Source organism: Nansenia antarctica (assembly GCF_963989245.1).
Source record: "Nansenia antarctica genome assembly, chromosome: 13".
Classification (NCBI taxonomy): Eukaryota; Metazoa; Chordata; class Actinopteri; order Argentiniformes; family Microstomatidae; genus Nansenia; species Nansenia antarctica.
Window position 1 is genome coordinate 24,382,227 of NC_137683.1, and position 18,908 is coordinate 24,401,134.

At 46.2% G+C, this 18,908-nt stretch overlaps 3 protein-coding genes across 3 annotated transcripts; 2 read left to right on the plus strand and 1 right to left on the minus strand.

Annotated features, from left to right (window-relative positions):
• Positions 1 to 1,849: 1,849 nt before the first annotated feature.
• On the plus strand, positions 1,850 to 6,188 carry trip6 (thyroid hormone receptor interactor 6; the record flags this gene model as incomplete). Its single annotated transcript, XM_080543942.1, has 9 exons — positions 1,850 to 2,042; positions 2,178 to 2,308; positions 2,593 to 2,706; positions 3,018 to 3,620; positions 3,805 to 3,895; positions 4,149 to 4,318; positions 4,784 to 4,962; positions 5,650 to 5,770; positions 6,057 to 6,188. 9 exons carry the CDS (start codon positions 1,850 to 1,852, stop codon positions 6,186 to 6,188), a joined length of 1,734 nt encoding a protein of 577 aa, XP_080400068.1.
• Positions 6,189 to 9,649: 3,461 nt separating this feature from the next.
• On the minus strand, positions 9,650 to 10,656 carry sst5 (somatostatin 5; the record flags this gene model as incomplete). Its single annotated transcript, XM_080543957.1, has 2 exons — positions 9,650 to 9,841; positions 10,525 to 10,656. The coding sequence occupies 2 exons, from the start codon at positions 10,654 to 10,656 to the stop codon at positions 9,650 to 9,652; spliced, it is 324 nt and encodes a 107-aa protein (XP_080400083.1).
• Positions 10,657 to 16,045: 5,389 nt separating this feature from the next.
• LOC308169447 (uncharacterized protein) lies at positions 16,046 to 18,119 on the plus strand (the record flags this gene model as incomplete). Its single annotated transcript, XM_080544129.1, has 3 exons — positions 16,046 to 16,811; positions 16,944 to 17,282; positions 17,509 to 18,119. Exons 1-3 carry the CDS (start codon positions 16,151 to 16,153, stop codon positions 18,117 to 18,119), a joined length of 1,611 nt encoding a protein of 536 aa, XP_080400255.1. The 5' UTR covers positions 16,046 to 16,150.
• Positions 18,120 to 18,908: the final 789 nt, after the last annotated feature.

Genomic DNA, 18,908 nt, shown 5'->3' on the forward strand with positions numbered 1-18,908 from the left:
ATTGGGGGGAAAACTGTTATTTTATTATTCTCACGGCAGAGACAGGCGGTCTTCTGCGCTTATTATTATGTGCTGCGAAACTTGACCAAAAAATGCATAATGACATAATGCTTTAGTAGGGCGCAGTTTTCTTTCTCCCGTGGTGGTTTGCGCCTAAGAGTTTGCTGTAAATTACAGTGCGATAGAAACATCGCTACGGGTTGATACGGGGCTATGTGATTATCGGTCGCTTTCTTTGCCGTTTATGTGAATAATGTTTTTCATTTCTTAGATGAGTGTGAAAGCCAGGAGACAGACCGATCCGGGATTTTAAGAGGTAGGACATGGTTGATTCTATTGTTCATGGCCACATTATTATTACACACACACCGTAGCGTTTCAGCCTGCAAGTTACTGTTAGTTTATGCATGCGACAATGTCTCACAATAATGGAAAAATGTCTCAACTTTACCGTAGCCTAGTATAATATATCCTACTCCCTCCAGTTCTGTCCAAGTTGGACATTTCTTATGACATAATCTTGTAACTAGACCTTTAGCCTAATATACATGGGTTGTGTGATTATCAAATAATCTACGATTTATGGATTTAAAGCAAATCGCTTTTTTAATATGACAGATTGATAAAGCCCACTGTGATTAATTCTCCGGCCCAGCAAATCCTCGGTTTGGAGTGAGTTGCTCAGCCGGATTTAGGAGGTTTAAATCAGGGACGCAACTGGGACAGCTGGGCTACCCCCCTCTCACAATGTGACAGTGAAACATTGAATGATCTAGTCGGCTATAACAGAGCTGTTTAATGATGAATGCAGCGATTTCAAATGTGCTTAATACTTAAAATGGGTGTTCATTGAAAGATTGTTTTGGTTGTTCTGATTATGTAGTAAGTGGGCATTTTGTTTGTAAGATTATGCATATTGTTGTAACCCTCTCGTGGTTAAAAGTTGGACGCTTTCTTTCGTACCAGATAGGGTTAGGGTCAGCTATTGGACCGATTGGTTCATGTTTTTGTTTTTTCCACAGAGGAACCTTCTTGTTGCATAATAGATTATTGTTTGTAAACCAGGTGTTTCAGGAGAGAGAGATCATTACACAACATTTCCTCTTCTGTTTTGTAAAACGAATTCGGTGTGTGTAAACATCCCAGACAATAACTATTGTAGTGGATGTACACCATGGGGTAACCATGGAACGAGCTGTGGGCTTTGCACCTGTGGGATATGTGAACTGTGAGGAAGAGGTGTGTGTGTGTGTGTGTGTGTGTGTGTGTGTGTGTGTGTGTGTGTGTGTGTGTGTGTGTGTGTGTGTGTATGTGTGTGTGTGTTAGTGAGAGTTGTGTCCTCTGGAAATCCCCACATCCTTGGGAATGGCTATATCTTCCTGCTTCTCAACCGCAAGCCTATTGTTAAATGAACAAGTGGCAGTGTTGCCATAGGAAACTCAGAAGGTAGCATCTCTTGGTTTCCAGTGGTTACCTGTTACATACACACACACACACACACACACACACACACACACACACACACACACACACACACACACACACACACACACACACACACACACACACACAATGGTTTGCGTGGGGTTTGCTTTTCATTCAATCTCTGAGAAATATGCCACATCATACACCCCAATACATGATATTGGTATCCTAAAACGCTGAGTTTGACCTTTTCTCAACAGCGGCCTTTGTAAAATGTATTTTTGGATATTATGAAAATCGATTATTGATCATCGATTAATGTTAATCGATTTGAATAATTGCTGCAGCCTTATCCTGAGGTCATATGAATTGTCCAAAATGTCTGACAGTTTACCCATGATCCTTTTCTGCTCAGAACCCTGATATGTCCGGTCCTACTTGGCTTCCGCCGAGGACTCTGGGTAGCCCAGAGAGACCCGTCCCCCCGATGTCCCACTCCGGACCAGTCGCCTACAGAGCCCCCAAAAAAGTCACCACGGACCCCCGGGCCAAATATGGCATCTATGACCAGAACGGAGGAGGAATGGCCACTCGGTACATGGCCACAGGACCCCCAAGTAAGAACATGGAGGGGCCTTGAACTCATCTTGGGTTAAACCTGCCTCAGAATAACGTCTCTGACCTAGTTGATCTAAACTGTACTGCAGGTCACAACATTGCACCAAAAGGTTGTTTTTGTGTTCGTTCCAAAGGTGGAGTCATGCAGCATCAGCACCAGGAAGATCCAGGGTTTCACCCTAAAAGTGACCACTATTACCCAGCCCTCCATGCCCCCGCAGAAGACCGCAGCTGGAACCCACACATTGACAGCTATGAGTTAATGGTAGGTGGGACACACTGCATATAGCTAGCTATGTCAATTATATTGTGTTATGAGTTTGAAATTATTCACACACCAATCGTGGCAAGGTACCATGCAAGGCGCCGGCCCGCTCATTGGGAGCAATTTGAGGTTAAGTGTCTTGCCCAAGGACACTTCGACATGTGGCCAGCTGGGGCTCAAACCGCCGATCTGCCAACCTTGCGATCATTAGACACCGGCTCTACGTCCGGCTCTACCTTCTGCGCCACAGCCGCCTTTTTAACTTTTGTTCGCTGTGACTTCAGCACCGCGGCCCTGAGAAGCCCGGAGGGCACCACTCAAACATCGACGCAGAGATCGACTCCCTGACCTGCATGCTAGCGGACCTGGACAGCCACCCACAGAACTCAAGCGCTCAGGTACAGGCAGCCCTTCCTGCTACAGTAACTTGTATTTTGGTAACTTGTTAAAAGGTCTCACACGTGCGTGTTATTAATTTCATATCGCATATCCATTTGTGTCATTTGCTAATTAGGTTTGATACAATAGGATTCACGTAATTGTGTGTTGTTTTGAAATGTACCATCTGTGTTATAGAAAGTACAGTCAATTCGTTACAGGTGGGTTCAACAAATGGTTTGTGAAGTTATGGTTTTTTACTCAGGTAACTTGATGAATTCCTGTCTTACCTGAATGTTTGCCATCTGTTCCCCCCCCCCCCTCCTCCCAGCTGTACGACAATGTGCCTTACAACAAACACATCTCAGGGGACCGCTACAAACCTGCGGCCCAGGCAGGACCACCTTCCCAGGGCCGGCCATCTGTGGGTTACCCCCCCCACCCTCACCCCCAGACCCAGTACCATCCAACCCCTCCATACCCCAGCGACCACCAGGGACCCCAGTACACCGCCTCCTCCCACCAGCAGCAGGACTACACCTACGCCTCGGTCAACAAACCTTATCCCCAGCCTGTCCCTGCGTCATACACCACAGCCTCCACCCCGACGGGCCCCAGGTTCAGTGTCCAGGTCAAAACGGCCCAGCCGGTCACCTACTCCCAGACAGGGAGGCAGGCTGAGCAGGCCTACACCCCACCCCCGCCCCGCCAGCAGGCCTCACGCCCTCCCCCCCAGAACCAGGCGGGCCCCCAGGGCTGGTATCCTCCCCATCCTGCTTCCCAGGCCCAGGAGCTCCACTCTGAGGGGGGCTACAAGGGGAACGCCGCAGGGTCCGGGGGGCAAGCCAACCAGGGCCCCATGGCCAAGCGAGGACCTGAGGTTCACCAATCAGGGTCAGGGTCAGCCCAGAGCCCCGCCTACCAGAGCAGCAAGGTAAAGAGTGACTCTTAAGGATCTAGCAGTTGAAGTTGCGTTAAACATTAAAACATTAAACTACATTGGTCTGCGGATAGCTCGCAGTGAGTCATTCCAAATGCACGTCTTATGCTTTGGAATAAGGCGTCTGCTAAATGCCAAAAATGTAAAATGTAACCGCATTACTGTATTTGTCCACCAGGGGTCAGCCCCGAGACCAGAGGAGGAACTGGATCGGCTCACTAAGAAGTTGGTGTATGATATGAATCACCCCCCCACAGAGGAGTACTTTGGTAGGCTTGTATACCAGATTGGTGGAATGGCTTCTCATACTTGATGTTTCCTTATGTTAAATATTCCAACTGAACATATGATTCCTGGTTGTCTCCCTAGTTGTCTCCCCTCTCCTGATCTTCTCTAATCTTATGTAATCACACACTCTGTGCTGTATGCCCGGCCCCTGTTGCTGTGGTCACACCGTGTCAAGTTCATTTCCCTTTTTTTTCCCCCTCTTTTTCCCCCCTCCTCTCCCTGGTCTCCTGTCAGGTCGGTGTGCCCGTTGCGGTGACAATGTGCTTGGTGACGGTAGCGGCTGTATCGCCATGGAGCAGGTGTTCCACGTGGATTGCTTCACCTGCATCACCTGCCACGCCCGTCTCCGGGGGCAACCCTTCTACGCCTTGGACAAGAAGAGCTACTGTGAGAGCTGTTACATTGTGAGTGACGCCATTTTGACATCATTTTGCCCTGATAACCTTTATAATCACTCTCTACAAAAATGAACATGTTACATTATTATAACTACTTGCACACTACTGGATTACTTGTATACCACTGGACTACTTAACGTGCGTACTGTATTATATTGCATTTCATTGTACTTTGCGCTATTGCCACTAAGCCACTGTAAAACCACTTTATTACTGTAGGATTACTTATTTTACTTATGTACTTTACCTATTATTATTATTATTATTATTATTTTGTATCTGAATGCTGCAGTGGCAATGTTAAGGCACCAAAGCCAAAGAATTGTACTCTTGTGTAATCAGTGCGATTCTGATCTATCCGTCGGTTTATGTCTCTCACAGTTGTACCTTTTCCCCCCTGTACAGTCTCCTCCTCGCTCAGTCACTAACCTCTCTTCTGTGCCCTCCCTCCCTCGCTCCCTCTGCTCTCAGAGTACCCTCGAGCGCTGCTCCAAGTGCTCCAACCCCATCCTGGACCGTATCCTGCGGGCCATGGGGAAGGCCTACCACCCCCGCTGCTTCAACTGTGTGGTGTGTGGCTGCTGTCTGGACGGGGTGCCCTTCACCGTGGACGCCACCTCCCAGATCCACTGCATAGAGGACTTCCACAGGTCAGCGTGGAACTCGTAAAAAATGCACCTTTTTGGTGAATTAGCGTAGTGTCACACTGAAAGAACAGGAGAAACATCCAACCTTTAATTGAAGTGAATTTATTCTGAGAGCAACAAAATCTCTAACAAAACCATGTGTGCCATAATTATTAATAGTTAGTTCGCCGTATCTCTTTGTCCCCTGTAAGATCTGAGGTCACTGTGTCTACATCGTAAGACCTGAGGTCACTGTGTCTACAAGTCATTTCAAAAGAGTGAGACACATTCTTGTGCTGTGCTGAATCTATATACCCTAGTTTCAATAGATCTCTGGACTCATGTGAGATGAGCATACCTGTCCACACATGGCGTTTGTGCTGCTTCTGTGTCAAAGTTCGACTCCTGTGTGTGATCTTTTGAAATGGTCTCCTCAAGATATGGTAATTCTGTGCTGTGTGGCTCAGCCGGTAGAGCCGGCGTCTAATGATCGCAAAGTCGCCAGCTCGCAGCGGTTCGAATTCCCGGGCGGGCCACTTGTCGAAGTGCCCCTGAGCAAGGCACTAAACCCCTAATTGCTCCGGGATCGCCTTCAAAGGCTGTGTGACCCGTTGCCTAGATGCCCCCTCTAGAGCATAAATGCATTCCGTTGTACTCTGTGTGCAGTGACAGACTTTGAATCCCTTTCCCTTTCCCACTCTGTGTTGACAGGAAGTTCGCCCCTCGCTGCTCGGTGTGCGGCCAGGCCATCATGCCCGAGCCGGGCCAGGAGGAGACGGTGAGGATCGTGGCTCTGGATCGCAGCTTCCACGTCAACTGCTACGTGTGTGAGGTGAGGAGCTTGGGTCCGCTCGGATGGGTGTGTGTGTGTGTGTGTGTGTGTGTGAGAGATGAGTTAGAGAAAAAGGCACATTCTGTGACGTGCGAAGATCGAAGCCTAGTGTTCCGTTCGATCAGAGAGACAGATTGGCGCTCGCGAGCTGAAGTGGAATGACGTCTGTTTTTTACGGTTCGGCGGTGTTATCGCGTGTGTATGTGGTGGTCAGTGGCTGAACCTGAATCGACTGTGTGTGTGTGTGTGTGTGTGTGTGTGTGTGTCTGTTTTCCGCCCCCCCCAGGAGTGCGGTCTGCTGCTGTCCTCCGAGGGGGAGGGCCGGGGCTGCTACCCTCTGGACGGACACATCCTGTGTAAGAGCTGCAGCGCCCGGCGGATCCAGGACCTCTCGGCTAAAATCTCCACCGACTGCTAGCAGGACGTCTCACCCTTCGACCCTTCCCCCCTCCTCCACCCCCCGCCCCTCCCTCTCCCTCTCCCTCTACCTCTTTGACCACTCCGGGTAGAAGTTCCCTCCTTGGGCACAGATCTAGGATCAGCTTACCTGCTTACCTCGTATCCTGGCGTAACACCATTGGTGGGGGAGCGACGAGAAACTGACCCCAGATCAGTGACTAAGGGGGGGTAGCTTCACCCTGTTCCTGTGGAATCAGGGGTGTCACTCCACCTGAGGTAGTAGACTGTGAAAGGTTCCCAGTTAGTGGTACCAAGGGCCCCGGTTCTGTGTAGACTTTCAATGGACTTAGTATCACTTTGTCCTCTGTTACTGATACAGGTACGAGAGAGGTCAATGAAATGTTGTTTGACTGTCGCTCTACCCACTATCCCATGTTCCCTACTCCCTGTATCATACCCTCTACCACTATCCCATGTTCCCTACTCCCTCTATCATACCCTCTACCCACTATCCCATGTTCCCTACTCCCTGTATCATACCCTCTACCACTATCCCATGTTCCCTACTCCCTCTGTCACACCCTCTACTACTATCCCATGTTCCCTACTCCCTCTATCATACCCTCTACCCACTATCCCATGTTCCCTACTCCCTGTGTCATACCCTCTACCTACTATCCCATGTTCCCTACTCTGTATCATACCCTCTACCACTATCCCATGTTCCCTACTCCCTGTATCATACCTAGACCCTCTACCCCTACCCCTTATCTCTCAGTCCGTTATCAGTACTGTATAGTGCCCCTGACCTGCAGGCAGCAGGGGCTGTAATCACCCCCCCCTTCCCCACACACACACACACACAACCCCTTAGATACAACACCGCTTATCTCACACACACTCCTGCTCATCACATTGTCTCACACACTATACTGCCAGAGACACGTGGACATGGAGGGAGGGTGCTCAGTAATGACGGATATCAGGGGAGGAGGATGGGGAGGGCGAGTGGATCAATGGCATCCGTTTGGGGTAACCGACTAGTCCAAGTGATGAACATGTATATTTTTTGTACACCACTACAGTCAATAGTACTGAACTGCCTCACATTAAAAAAAACATATATTATGCAAGGGATATCTGGGACTGAATATTGCAGGTTGTTGTGGTTATGGAGTGAATTTGAAGTTGGAGAGCAAGTAGTTCTAGGCGGAGTGAATTTTGCAGTGAATATATAGGATGGGAAAAGTAGACTATTTAGTGAAAACGAGAACATTGGATGCTCGTGTTCAAATGTTGAACATGGTATTGGTATGGTATTCCATAGGATAGTCATTTGGATACAAATTAAAAATCGGTACTGCATTTCAGGGTGCAACTATTTGTTATTTTCACACCAGCCAAATATATCTTCAAAAAGTCCATCTTAAAACGAGCAAGACAGACAACCCAATGCGCTTATTTCTTTTTTGTGTGTGTTTAATTTGTCGTTGATGGATACTTGATTTGTTACAATGAAGTTGAAGGTGCAATGAAGTCAAATGCTTGCCGCTGTCTAATTGAGAAACAGGGATCTCACCTGACATAACGTTTGTCAGCTGAGAAAACGTCCTCTTGTCTTCTTCGTCAATTTCACGGTAGCCCAATTCGTCCTTTGTTTTTCCGTCCCACTGTCTCAATGTTTTGCAGTGTAACAGTTAACATGATTGGATGGCTGAAGACCAACCGTTTAAGGATCTCATCCAATTCAATGATCATTCCTTGAAATCCCAAATATCGTTAGTTTTTTCAGTACAGTACTTGGTCATTCTCAGACAGTATTGGTGAATCGGCGCAATTAAACGTAAATGAAGATTCTTTTTCTTTTTTGAGCCCTGTGACGTTGACATTTTCACCATTTATTTATTTCTCATGTTGTTTTTGTTTAGTTGGTTGTTTAGTTAGGTCATCAAGTCGTTATTTTTTTTTCCACTTTGTTTACCTGTTTTATGTTTGTGTCATATTGCGAAGTATAATGCCGACCCCCCGTGTAATTGAAATGTTGGTCATTGTGACGACACGCTTTCTATTTTGTTTTGTACCATCTCCCCGTTTCTGTTAAATGCAGTCTGGTGGCATATTGTGGCCTTGATGGCCATCAATTCATGTGTTGTTCTTAAGTGTAACCTGTGGTTGATAACAGATTGGCATTTCACAGCCCTTGATACTGCAGCAGAACTCTCTGTCCATTTGACAAACTCAGGCTGAGAATGCTTTTGTACGGAGCAGGTGGTTTGTACAATTTGACTCCAGTATGCGTTAGGTGTGTGAATGATCGTGTGAGTGCATGTGTGTGCATTTGCTTTTTCCTCTAATGCTGATTGTAGTACCTCGTTGATACATTAAAACCATCTCTTTTTTCAGCAAATCACTCTCTCTGTCTCTGTGCTTGTTTTGTGTGAAATCACACCGTGAATGTATACAGGTGACGTTATGTGAATGCCGTCTTGAAGGAATGATAATAGATGAGACTACAGCATATAGTCTGAGACATAAAGGAGACTCTTTAATCAGTGACTTCAGTATGAGAACAGTCGACCCACGTTTGGTTCCTTCCCCAGTAGATCCCTACTTCCTCTAGTGCCAGAGCCGTCATTTACAGTACCAGTCCAAAGTTTGGACACACTCCCCATTCTGGGAAAGTGTGTCCAAACTTTTGACTGGTACTGTACATTTACATTTTTGGCATTTATCAGACGCCTTTATCCGAAGCGACTTTACAACAAATACATTTGTCTAAGTAAGTGAATCATCTATCCATCAGTCATCGCAAGAAAAAGTATGCTCTGGCCAGGAGCCATTGGCAGTCACAAACCCTAGAGGAAGGAAGAATTCAGTTTTTTTTTAATGATTATTTACAGTAGAGAAGCTCTACAGGGGTGGTAGAGATGGGCCATCAGCAGACTGTTATCCTAGACCTCAACCTCACACCTGATTCACCCTCATCTTACATTAGTACCACACATATGCCTGCATGGTAGACTAGTAACAACCACAGAAATGCCTGCATGGTAGACTAGTAACAAGCAAGCCTGCCCAGTAAACAAAGAGTCCAAGAGATGTCCTCAGGGAAGCCGGGATGTGGGTTCAGATGACGTCATCTGGACGTCCTAGAAAGACGTCATCTGAACCCACATTCCGGCTTCCCTGAGGATGTCTTTTGGACTCTTTGTTTACTGGGTGTATGCAGGAAATTTTGTTAGAATTCTGATGGAAATGCTTCGCTGCACTATCTATGCTAGAGCGAGGCGCTCCATGACAAGGCATCTGTCCTTATACACACTGGCATCTGGCAATAACATTACAGGCTTTTAAAAAGCTATACAGAGTGCAACATAAAATTCTCATCACATTCATATTTGTGAAACAGCAATAAATAGATCTTCAAATGTTCTAACAGGATGGAGGTCATCCCGGCTAACAGTCGAGGACGTGGTTGGGCTAACACGACGTGAACGTCTTCCAGAAGAAGTGGCGGCAGCCTGCCTTGCGTTCGCGTTGGGAGAGGAGGGGGAGCTGGCGTACCACCTCGTCCCTGACCCCCAGCTCCTCCTCCAGCTCTGGTAGTACCTCGTTCTCCCCCGCGGTCAGCAGGTCAGACATGATCTTCAGCAGGAGTAAGTGAGAGAGGTCCTAGAGGAGGGGACATGGAGACAGAAGAACAGGAGAGTGAGAGAGGTCCTAGAGGAGGGGACATGGAGACAGAAGAACAGGAGAGTGAGAGAGGTCCTAGAGAAGGGGACATGGAGACAGAAGAACAGGAGAGTGAGAGAGGTCCTAGAGGAGGGGACATGGAGACAGAAGAACAGGAGAGTGAGAGAGGTCCTAGAGAAGGGGACATGGAGACAGAAGAACAGGATAGTGAACGCCCCACAGGCGACCCCAGTGTAAAGCACTTTGAGACAATTGTCTTTGTTAAAAAAAGGTACATTTGATTGATTGATTGATTGATTGATTGAACATGCGTAACATGATTTCATGCACAATGCACCGTTCATCTATAATGTCATGTCAGTATGATCAGTATGATAAACCAGAGCATGTGGCATGTAGCATGTGGCATGTAGTGAATGAATGGACAATAAAGTCCATTCATTCATTCATTCATGTAGTACAACTCCTCACATCAGTGGAAATCATTGAAACCGTTCGCAGCAAACATATGTGTCTAGGCTTGAAAATCAAGAACTTCTCAAGAACTTGATTATATGAAAACAACATGTAACAATATAACAATAAACAACAACAATAAAAAGCTTACATACAGTACATACAAGGGTACGGTAGACCCGTCCAATCATAGACCTGCCACTCACCTTGTTGCCCGTGGTTGCGTCTGCCCTCAGTAGTTCAGTCAGCATGTCTCTGTGTGGCGCACCACTGACCCTCGCCAACAATGCGGAGGCAGACAGAACCACCAGGAACACCTGGATCTGGGAACACAGCATCTTCCTCTGGACACACCCTCGCCTAACCGATGACTTGTAGAATGGCTGTGCTGTCCTTCTGTGCTATACTGAACAGCGGTAATCAGTCGACAGTGAATGAAAAACAAATAGCTGGATGTGTGGAAGTCATATAACGGCGGTGGCTCTTATATAGAAGTTTCTCACCCTCGAATCATCTTCATCCTCTGACCACGAGGGATGTGATTGGTTTATGAGAATGTGCGCAGAGGATGGTGGTGAGGTGAGGTGAGGTGAGGGTGGGGGTGAGTGGGTAAGGGGTGTGGTACGGAGGATAACTGGATAAGGTCACAAAGCTTCGCATGGTCACAAGAACAAAACAAATATCCCACCCCCAAAGTTGTGACTTTCCATTGACAAGTAGGCACAGAGTGTGAAGTGTTCCTACACATCATGCATCAAACGTGTCATTTTAGATCCAAACTGACCAAGCCCAGTCGTAGTCTGGTGTCGGTCCACCGGGGGGTGTTAATAGAGGATTGTTGACGTGTGATGCCATCAGGCCCAGTGGTACGTCAGTTGGGATTAGCCACGGCAGCTTTGTACGTGTCTCTTGCGCGACATGTGGTCCGTTCTGCACAGAACTGCTAATGACTGGAAGTGACTTAAATGTTAATTGAACTGTCTGCCCATTAGCCACTAGTCTCCATTCCTTCTACCCATCTTCAGTCTAAAGGGCAAAGATGTAAATTAATAATTAAAACAATTTAACTGTAGGTTAAGACTCCTCAAACGTCATGCCATGGGAAGACACTGCAGAATAGGTCATGGGCTTACGTAGCGGATCAATTTTGGGCAGTTGTAACTACATAAAACACAATTTTGGGCAAAAAATAACCGTATTCGCCAACAATACATACCATTTCCATGGCTCTCACTGCACACCAACATGATGACCTTTCCTGACGTAATGTTCTCTCCCACTGTTCTGACTACTCAGTTCTTAATGCCACCCCTGGCACTCATTAGCATGTTCAGGGGAAGGTGCTGTCGTGCTCACAGCCCTCCAGCTGGGAGGGCTCACACAGCCCTGTGGGGCCTTTATTTACCACCCCCGTACCCACCTGTGTGCCATGGAGAGCTATAGGTCATTATTCATTCATAGGCCGCATGACTAGTGCTGCTGGGACAGATGTGATCTTCTCCTACACTATGGCTGTGGCTGTCGGAAAGAATATGTGACAGCAGCTGGTGAAAGCGGGAACAAGTCGGCAACCGACCAAAATGTTCCGACTTTTATTCAGAAAAGTTTGAATACATTTTAACGTTGTTGAAAATCAATGACACACTCGCTAGTCAAGCCAATATTTTTTGTATTTTTTTGCTATAGGCACAGGGTCAGCCATAGTCAACAAGGACCCCAATTGAAATAAGCCAGTGGCTTTCTTGGGTTTTTATCCTTTTAGATGACCTTGTATGTAATATGTACTTTCATGTACCTACTTCTGCAAATCTTCTAATAAAGTTTTCAATCAATCAATCAATCAAACACCCCTGGAGCAGTTATGGGTTAAGTAAGTAGCCTTGTGAACCGATGGTTCTCGAGCCTAACGGCCCATAGGGCAGGAGTCTGTCTCCTGTTTCCGTAGGGTGAGGGGGCTTGATGTTCAAGTACACCCCGTGGACATGACGCTGGTATGTCGCAGGGTCTTACCCCCAATCCAACCCTTAATGCTGAGTGCCAAGCAGGGAGGCATCGGGTACCATTTTATATAGTCTTTGGTATGACTCGGCCGGGGATCAAACTCACGTCCTCCCAATCTCGGGGCGGACACTCTAACCGCAATGCCACTGAGCTGGTGAAGGGCTTAGGGGTTAAGTGCCTTGCTTAAATACATATCTGATAATTTCCCCTCAATTCATCACTCTAAAACATTTTGTTGCATGCAAGTGAGGTGAATATAATCCTGAGGGGCTGATTGCAAGTGACTTATCGACCTCAAAGTGTGAAATGATGACGCGCCGCATACGCGGTCATAAGTATCATGCTGAGTGTCATGTCACTGTCTCAATGTGATTAAGGAGTATGCAGGCCTGTGGTGTCCAATGTATGATTTATATTGTATTGCGTGCATTGTCATTAACAAAATGTTAATGACTAAAGTAACTAAACGTTACTAAAGACCAAGCCCTTATCTTAACTTTCCCTTTGAAATACAATCACAACAGTCTGAAGAATGATTTATATTGTATTGCGTGCTCTTCCTCTTCCTCCTTTCCCTCCTCCAAGTTTCTCTCTCTCTCTTACGCTCCTTTTCTTTTCCATGTATGTCTTCCATACATTAAATGTCTGTCTTTATCTCTTCAACCGCTGTCCTCACCTGTTGCTGTTTCTTCTCCCCTCCAAGCTTGTCCTCACCTCCTCTCCTCTTTCGCTCTTCTCTTCCTCTCCCTTCTTTTCCAGATATTTCAATCTCTCCAATTCAGTCTTTCTCTGTATATCTTGCTTTCTTTTCTGTAGCTCTCTCTTTTTTCTATATTGTATTGCGTGATTTATATTGTATTGCGTGCATTGTCATTAACAAAATGTTAATGACTAAAGTAACTAAACGTTACTAAAGACCAGGGCCCTATTCCACAAAGCTCGATAAAGTTCTAAGCCTCGATAAAGTTCTAAGCCTCGAAAATGTTAGCTTGCGTTCGGTGCCATCAATGTGGCTCAAATAGTTCGCTGCTTGGTTGAGCTCCTTCTGAGTCAGATATAATTAGCCTGGTCCCGACCAGGCTAAAACACAGGCTATAGTCATCCGTGCGTCAAAAAAGGCTCACAGGCGGAAACTAAACCCTGAACGAAAGTTCCTCATGTGTCTTTTAGGAAATATTAGTTCCCACTTCACATGAGATAGATAGATTAGATAGTTTGACTGTGTGATAGATAGATAATTTGATATTTTGAAAGTGTGATCGATCGATAGATAGTTTGATTGTGTGATAGATAACTTGATATTTTGAAAGTGTGATAGATAGATAAAGAAAAGAGTGTAAAAAAAAAAAGAAGTAATTGTCTCAACTTGCATTGCCGTCATGACAGCGGTCTGGCTGGCTTAGTGGTTAAGGCTGCAGACTCGAGTTCCAAAGGTTGCGAGTTCGAGACTTGACTAAGTCATTCATTTTTTTTTTTTTTACATTTAACCGAAGATTTCATGCAAAGGTTTCAAACACCATTGTAATCGTGTCAGTTCTTGTAAATTAGCCTGCACCATAATTTTATAGCCTACAATACTTTTTTAGATGAGATTTTAGATTAGATTCAGACAACGAAATGCAGTAAAAAGTGCGTCTGTAGAGGGATTCGAACCACTGATATAAAATGACGAATAAATCCTATGGCAGCAGTCAATACCACTAGGCCATTGTGGCGATATGATGGTTTGTAGCCTGCTGCGGATATCACCACAGTAGTAATATTCATTTATTAAAATATGAACATATAACAATAACTGGGGCTAGTATGACCTACGCATTTAATCGGTCAGCAATTTCTTGCCAAACCATTTCCCTCGCCTTGTTAATTGCGGCAGTATTTTACATCTTATTTTTCAGTTTTCATAAAAATCAATAATTCGGAATGCTGCGCAAATGTAGTACCCCTGCAGAGTGGAGTATCTTCATTTCGACAGATCGACACTTCAGGGCTTTTTATGTCTGCGTGCACGCTCCCATATCGAAGATTTGTAAGCCTGTCTTCTGTGAACACTGATGACACAAGGCTGATCCTCATTCGAGGAATCACCTGAGGCTTGAATACCAATCTCGAGTTCCCTGAGCGCCGCATTTATTTATAGCGCCGCTATATTAAGCCACCTTTAGTGGAATATGGCCCAAGCCCTTATCTTAACTTTCCCTTTGAAATACAATCACAACAGTCTGAAGAATGTTGAATGGTCTTCCTTTGTAAAAGCTGTCGTAGACTCAGAATTACAGATTCACAGCTCACAGCGGTTCGAATTCCAGGCGGGCCACGTGTGGAAGTGCCCCTGAGCAAGGCACTGAATGCCACGTTTGCAATAGTAGATTATTTTTCCCAAGTGGGGGGGGGGCTCTTTTTTTTGGGAGGGGGGGCTTTTGGTGCCCGACGCACAGCACGTGACGCGTGTGTACGTAGCGGCGGCCTTGTTTACCACAAATATCTGCTTGTTTTTGAATTTCCAATAACCAAGGATCCACCAGTGTATTCCATCAACATCGCTAAAAGAAAATCCAGGTTTAGTCTGATAAGTCTCGCGAGAGTTCTTAAAAATATCCAGGCATATTCTGATAGGTCTCGCGAGAGTTATCAAAAATAAGCCAGGATTTTCCTTGAGCGACATTGTGTCTGGGTTAGAGACACAGGTCTTTGCTCTCCCTCGTCACTGACTGAAGGTTAACGTCAAAAGAACAAGAGACATTTGTCTTGTTTTGTCTTGAGCTGATTCGCCAAAAATGGTATTGGGACAACCATGAGCTAACCCGGAAACTAAAAGGCCAAAATTGCTTTCATTTGCTTCTCATAATCATAACGTATCTAAATGTATTCATTCTTGTTTGTAAGACTAATATTGTTATCGATATATAAAAAAAACTAAGTAGGCTATTGGGGTATAACAGGCGATTGTATATGGTATACGGAGGGCTCTGAAATACACATTCCCAGCGATACTATTTAATAGCCCCGCCAATGTAAACAGGATATTTTAAAAGCCAATGGCTGTGTTCGGAATGGCATACTAGCATACTACTCATACTAGATATGACGTAGATTTTGAGTATGCAGTGCGTTCACACTAGAGTATGTGACATTTGAGTATGCAAGAAATGTATACTAGATTTTCGGTCGGCTGGTATTGGCATACTTATTATGAATTTAGTAAGCAGTATGCAGTATATACTAATTGAGTATGCTAGTATGCAGTATGCTAGTATGTCATTTCGAACACAGCCAATGAACAACGTAACACAACGTGACACAACGTAACCTAACGTAACACCGCTCCAACGTTGAGAGGCAGAGAGCGACGCGACCAATTTCATAACCAGATGGTAAAACAATTCGTCTTCCAATTCTAGACATTTCTAATTCTAATGCGTTTCGATCGCCTATGTGGGAGGCGTGACACATCTCTCAGTAGACAAAGACAGTTTTTACTAGCTAACAATATCAAATCAACTTCCAGGTGAGATCATATTGTAACAAGCTCAAAGGGGAAACGCAAACAAGGATTGTGTGTCAACAAAACAACAGAGAGAGAGGGAGAAAGAGAAAGAAAGAGAGAGACAGAGAGAGACAGAGAGAGAGAGAGAGAGAGAGAGAGACAGAGAGAGAGACAGAGAGAGAGAGTGAGAGAGAGAGTGAGAGAGACAGAGAGAGACAGAGACAGAGAGACATAGAGAGAGAGAGAGAGAGAGAGAGAGAGAGAGAGAGAGAGAGAGAGTGAGAGAGACAGAGAGAGAGAGACAGAGAGAGAGAGATAGAGAATTACTGTAACAAAACAAAAAAATGAAGCCTAATTTAAAAACGAACATGAGCAGCCAAAGGGAGACTACTACTTCCATATCAGCCAAATTTCGTCCCTCGAAATCGTCCGGAGGGGGAGAGGGGGTGTCTCTCTCTTTCCAGGAGGAGCTCTCCACTACTATCCACGGTGCCTTCGAAGTGGCCGTGGAGATTGCAGTTTTAGAGGTCACCAAACTGGTGGGTCAAGCACTGGGGGATGTCCGTGACCAGATGCATGAAACCCTGCGGGAGAACAAGTCTCTGAAGCTGCGCTTGCAGACAGCTGAGCAAGAGCTCGATGCTGTGCGTAGCTGTGTAGGAGATGGAGGTCAGTCTCAACTGAAGACAGTTCTTGAGTCTTGTCAACAACAACAACAACAACAACAACAACAACAACCACCAACAAGTCCACTCATCAACAAAAACAACAACTTATCATCAAATCCTCAAGAACAGTTAAAGGACAACGAGCTTATTAAAATAAAGTCCTCGCTGGACGTCGCCGTGGACAAGTCGTATCAATATATCATAGTGGAGGCCCAGACTAGTAGGGAACAACAGCATGAATCATTCAGTGAGATCTGTGAGGATGGCCGGGTCTGCTCTCAGGAGCTACTTCCTGTCCCGAGAGGAGAGGCGACCCCTCAGCATGACTCACTCAAAGGTATGTTAAGAAATGGCCGCTGTGAGGCCTTTTGATATCAGTGATCTGCTGGAATACAGTGCTATAATGGACGGTTACTATAAATAATTGCAATCCTGTCATTGTATCTTCATTTTTTTCTCCCCTATACAGACTCCAAGGAAGAGACAACCAGTTTGTATTTGGATGAGAAAGCAAGGGTCGAAAGCATCAAGCATCCGAGTCAAGACCGAACATTTGGACACGGTGACTCACTTCACATTGCGGAGAGCATGGTAGAGGTAGAGCAGGTTAGGGTGAAGGAGGAGAAGAAGGAAGTAGAGAACAGTTGTGGCTCCAGTTCCGCGTGCAGTTTTGACTCGGTTGGAGAGGACGACTTTGGTCCCGACAGTCTGTCTTTGGTTCAGTCCAAAATGCTTGAAGAGTGGAGACCTGACCCAATGGACACACACAACCCGGATTCTCTGCTTCCTGGAACCAGTCACAATCTATGTAAGTCCGAGACTGAACCTCCAGAACAGACACTGACGAATATCACCCACAAGATGTCACTAGACATCAATATATTGTCAACGTCCCACTGGTACTATTACTAACCGCATTTATTTGATCTGATAAAAAAGGAAACTTACACGAGTACGCCTTACACCGTTGCATGTTGGCTGTATCTGTCTGACTCTAACCTAACATAACATGTTCATGTATTCTGTCTCCACAGCTCACGCTGCTAACATCAACCCAGAGGCTTCAGAACTCAGTGGTCCAACAGCAAGCCTTCCAGCCTTCTCCTCCCAATTCCCCACCCTCTACCGACCGGGAGAGGCCCCTCCCATCGCTACCCCCCCGCAGGTATACGGAGTCCAGGTCCGAACTCAACCCAACCCCAACCCCAACCCCAACGTCCCCCCTAGCGTCCAGGTCTGCAAGATCTGCGGCCAGGCCTTCAACCAACCCAGCGAGCTCCGCAGACACCACAGCCAGTGTCACCCCCAGCACCAGCGCTCTAAACTGCCCACCGCCAGCTCCAACCGGACGGCCAGGCGGCAGATCTACCCCCCGGGCCGCAGCCCCTACCACTGCAGCGAGTGCGGCCGCGACTTCAACCGCATGGAGAACCTGAAGACCCACCTGCGCATCCACACGGGGGAGAGGCCCTACACGTGCTCCGTCTGCGCCATGCGCTTCCGCCACTCGGGGGCTCTGACGCGGCACTTCCGCATCCACACCGGGGAGAAGCCGTACGTGTGCAGCCAGTGCGGGAAGACTTTCCGAAACTGCGGCGGGCTTCGGTTCCACCAGCGTTCTCACAGCAGCCAAGGACAGTGCTAGGGGCTTCAGGGGGGGGAACAGCTAGAGTGAGCGGGCAGGGCTCGAACCAGCAACCTTGCAGCCCACACGGCTAAAATTATGACTTTTGCCATTGCTTTTTGACAGAGACTTAAATGTGTGCATAATTACAGGGGAGGCTAAACTAGGACAGTGTGTGTGTGATTCCCTATGTGGGGGACACAAGGGATGGGGCTGATCAATGACTGATGTTCATCATCATACAAATGGAAACAGGAGAGTCTTTTGCTTTTTGAATTATTTGTTTCTCTTTTCTCATTTGTTTATCTAGGCTATTTGAATGAATTAATGAATGAATAGTTTAATGACCACACGACCTAGGTCGTTTATTGATGGAAGTATTAAAGTCAGCAAGGCCTGAACTTTGACTGTGTGTCTATTGACTTGAAGAAACCAAACCTCCATACGGAATAACACAGTCACACACGCAGAGACACGCGTCTGTTTTTTTTAACACTTAGTATCTTACACAACACACAGTGAAACTCAGTAACTCACATGTGATCAATCTTCTTCCTCAATTGTTAGAAACTCGATTCCTCATTTCCTTATCTCTATCCTCCACTCGCTTCCTCCTCAAAACACCTGAGGAGAAGATATAGCTTCCTCGCCTTAGATATTCTGCTAGATATTCTTTTTGAAAATAAGAACAAGTGGAAGACGGAGGAGAGGACACAAGGAATCAAGCTTCTATGAATTGATAAAGGGCTATTGTGTGTCCTAATCTCCACTCCACGAGAGAATCCCCAGTACCTACATTAAGGGTGTGTT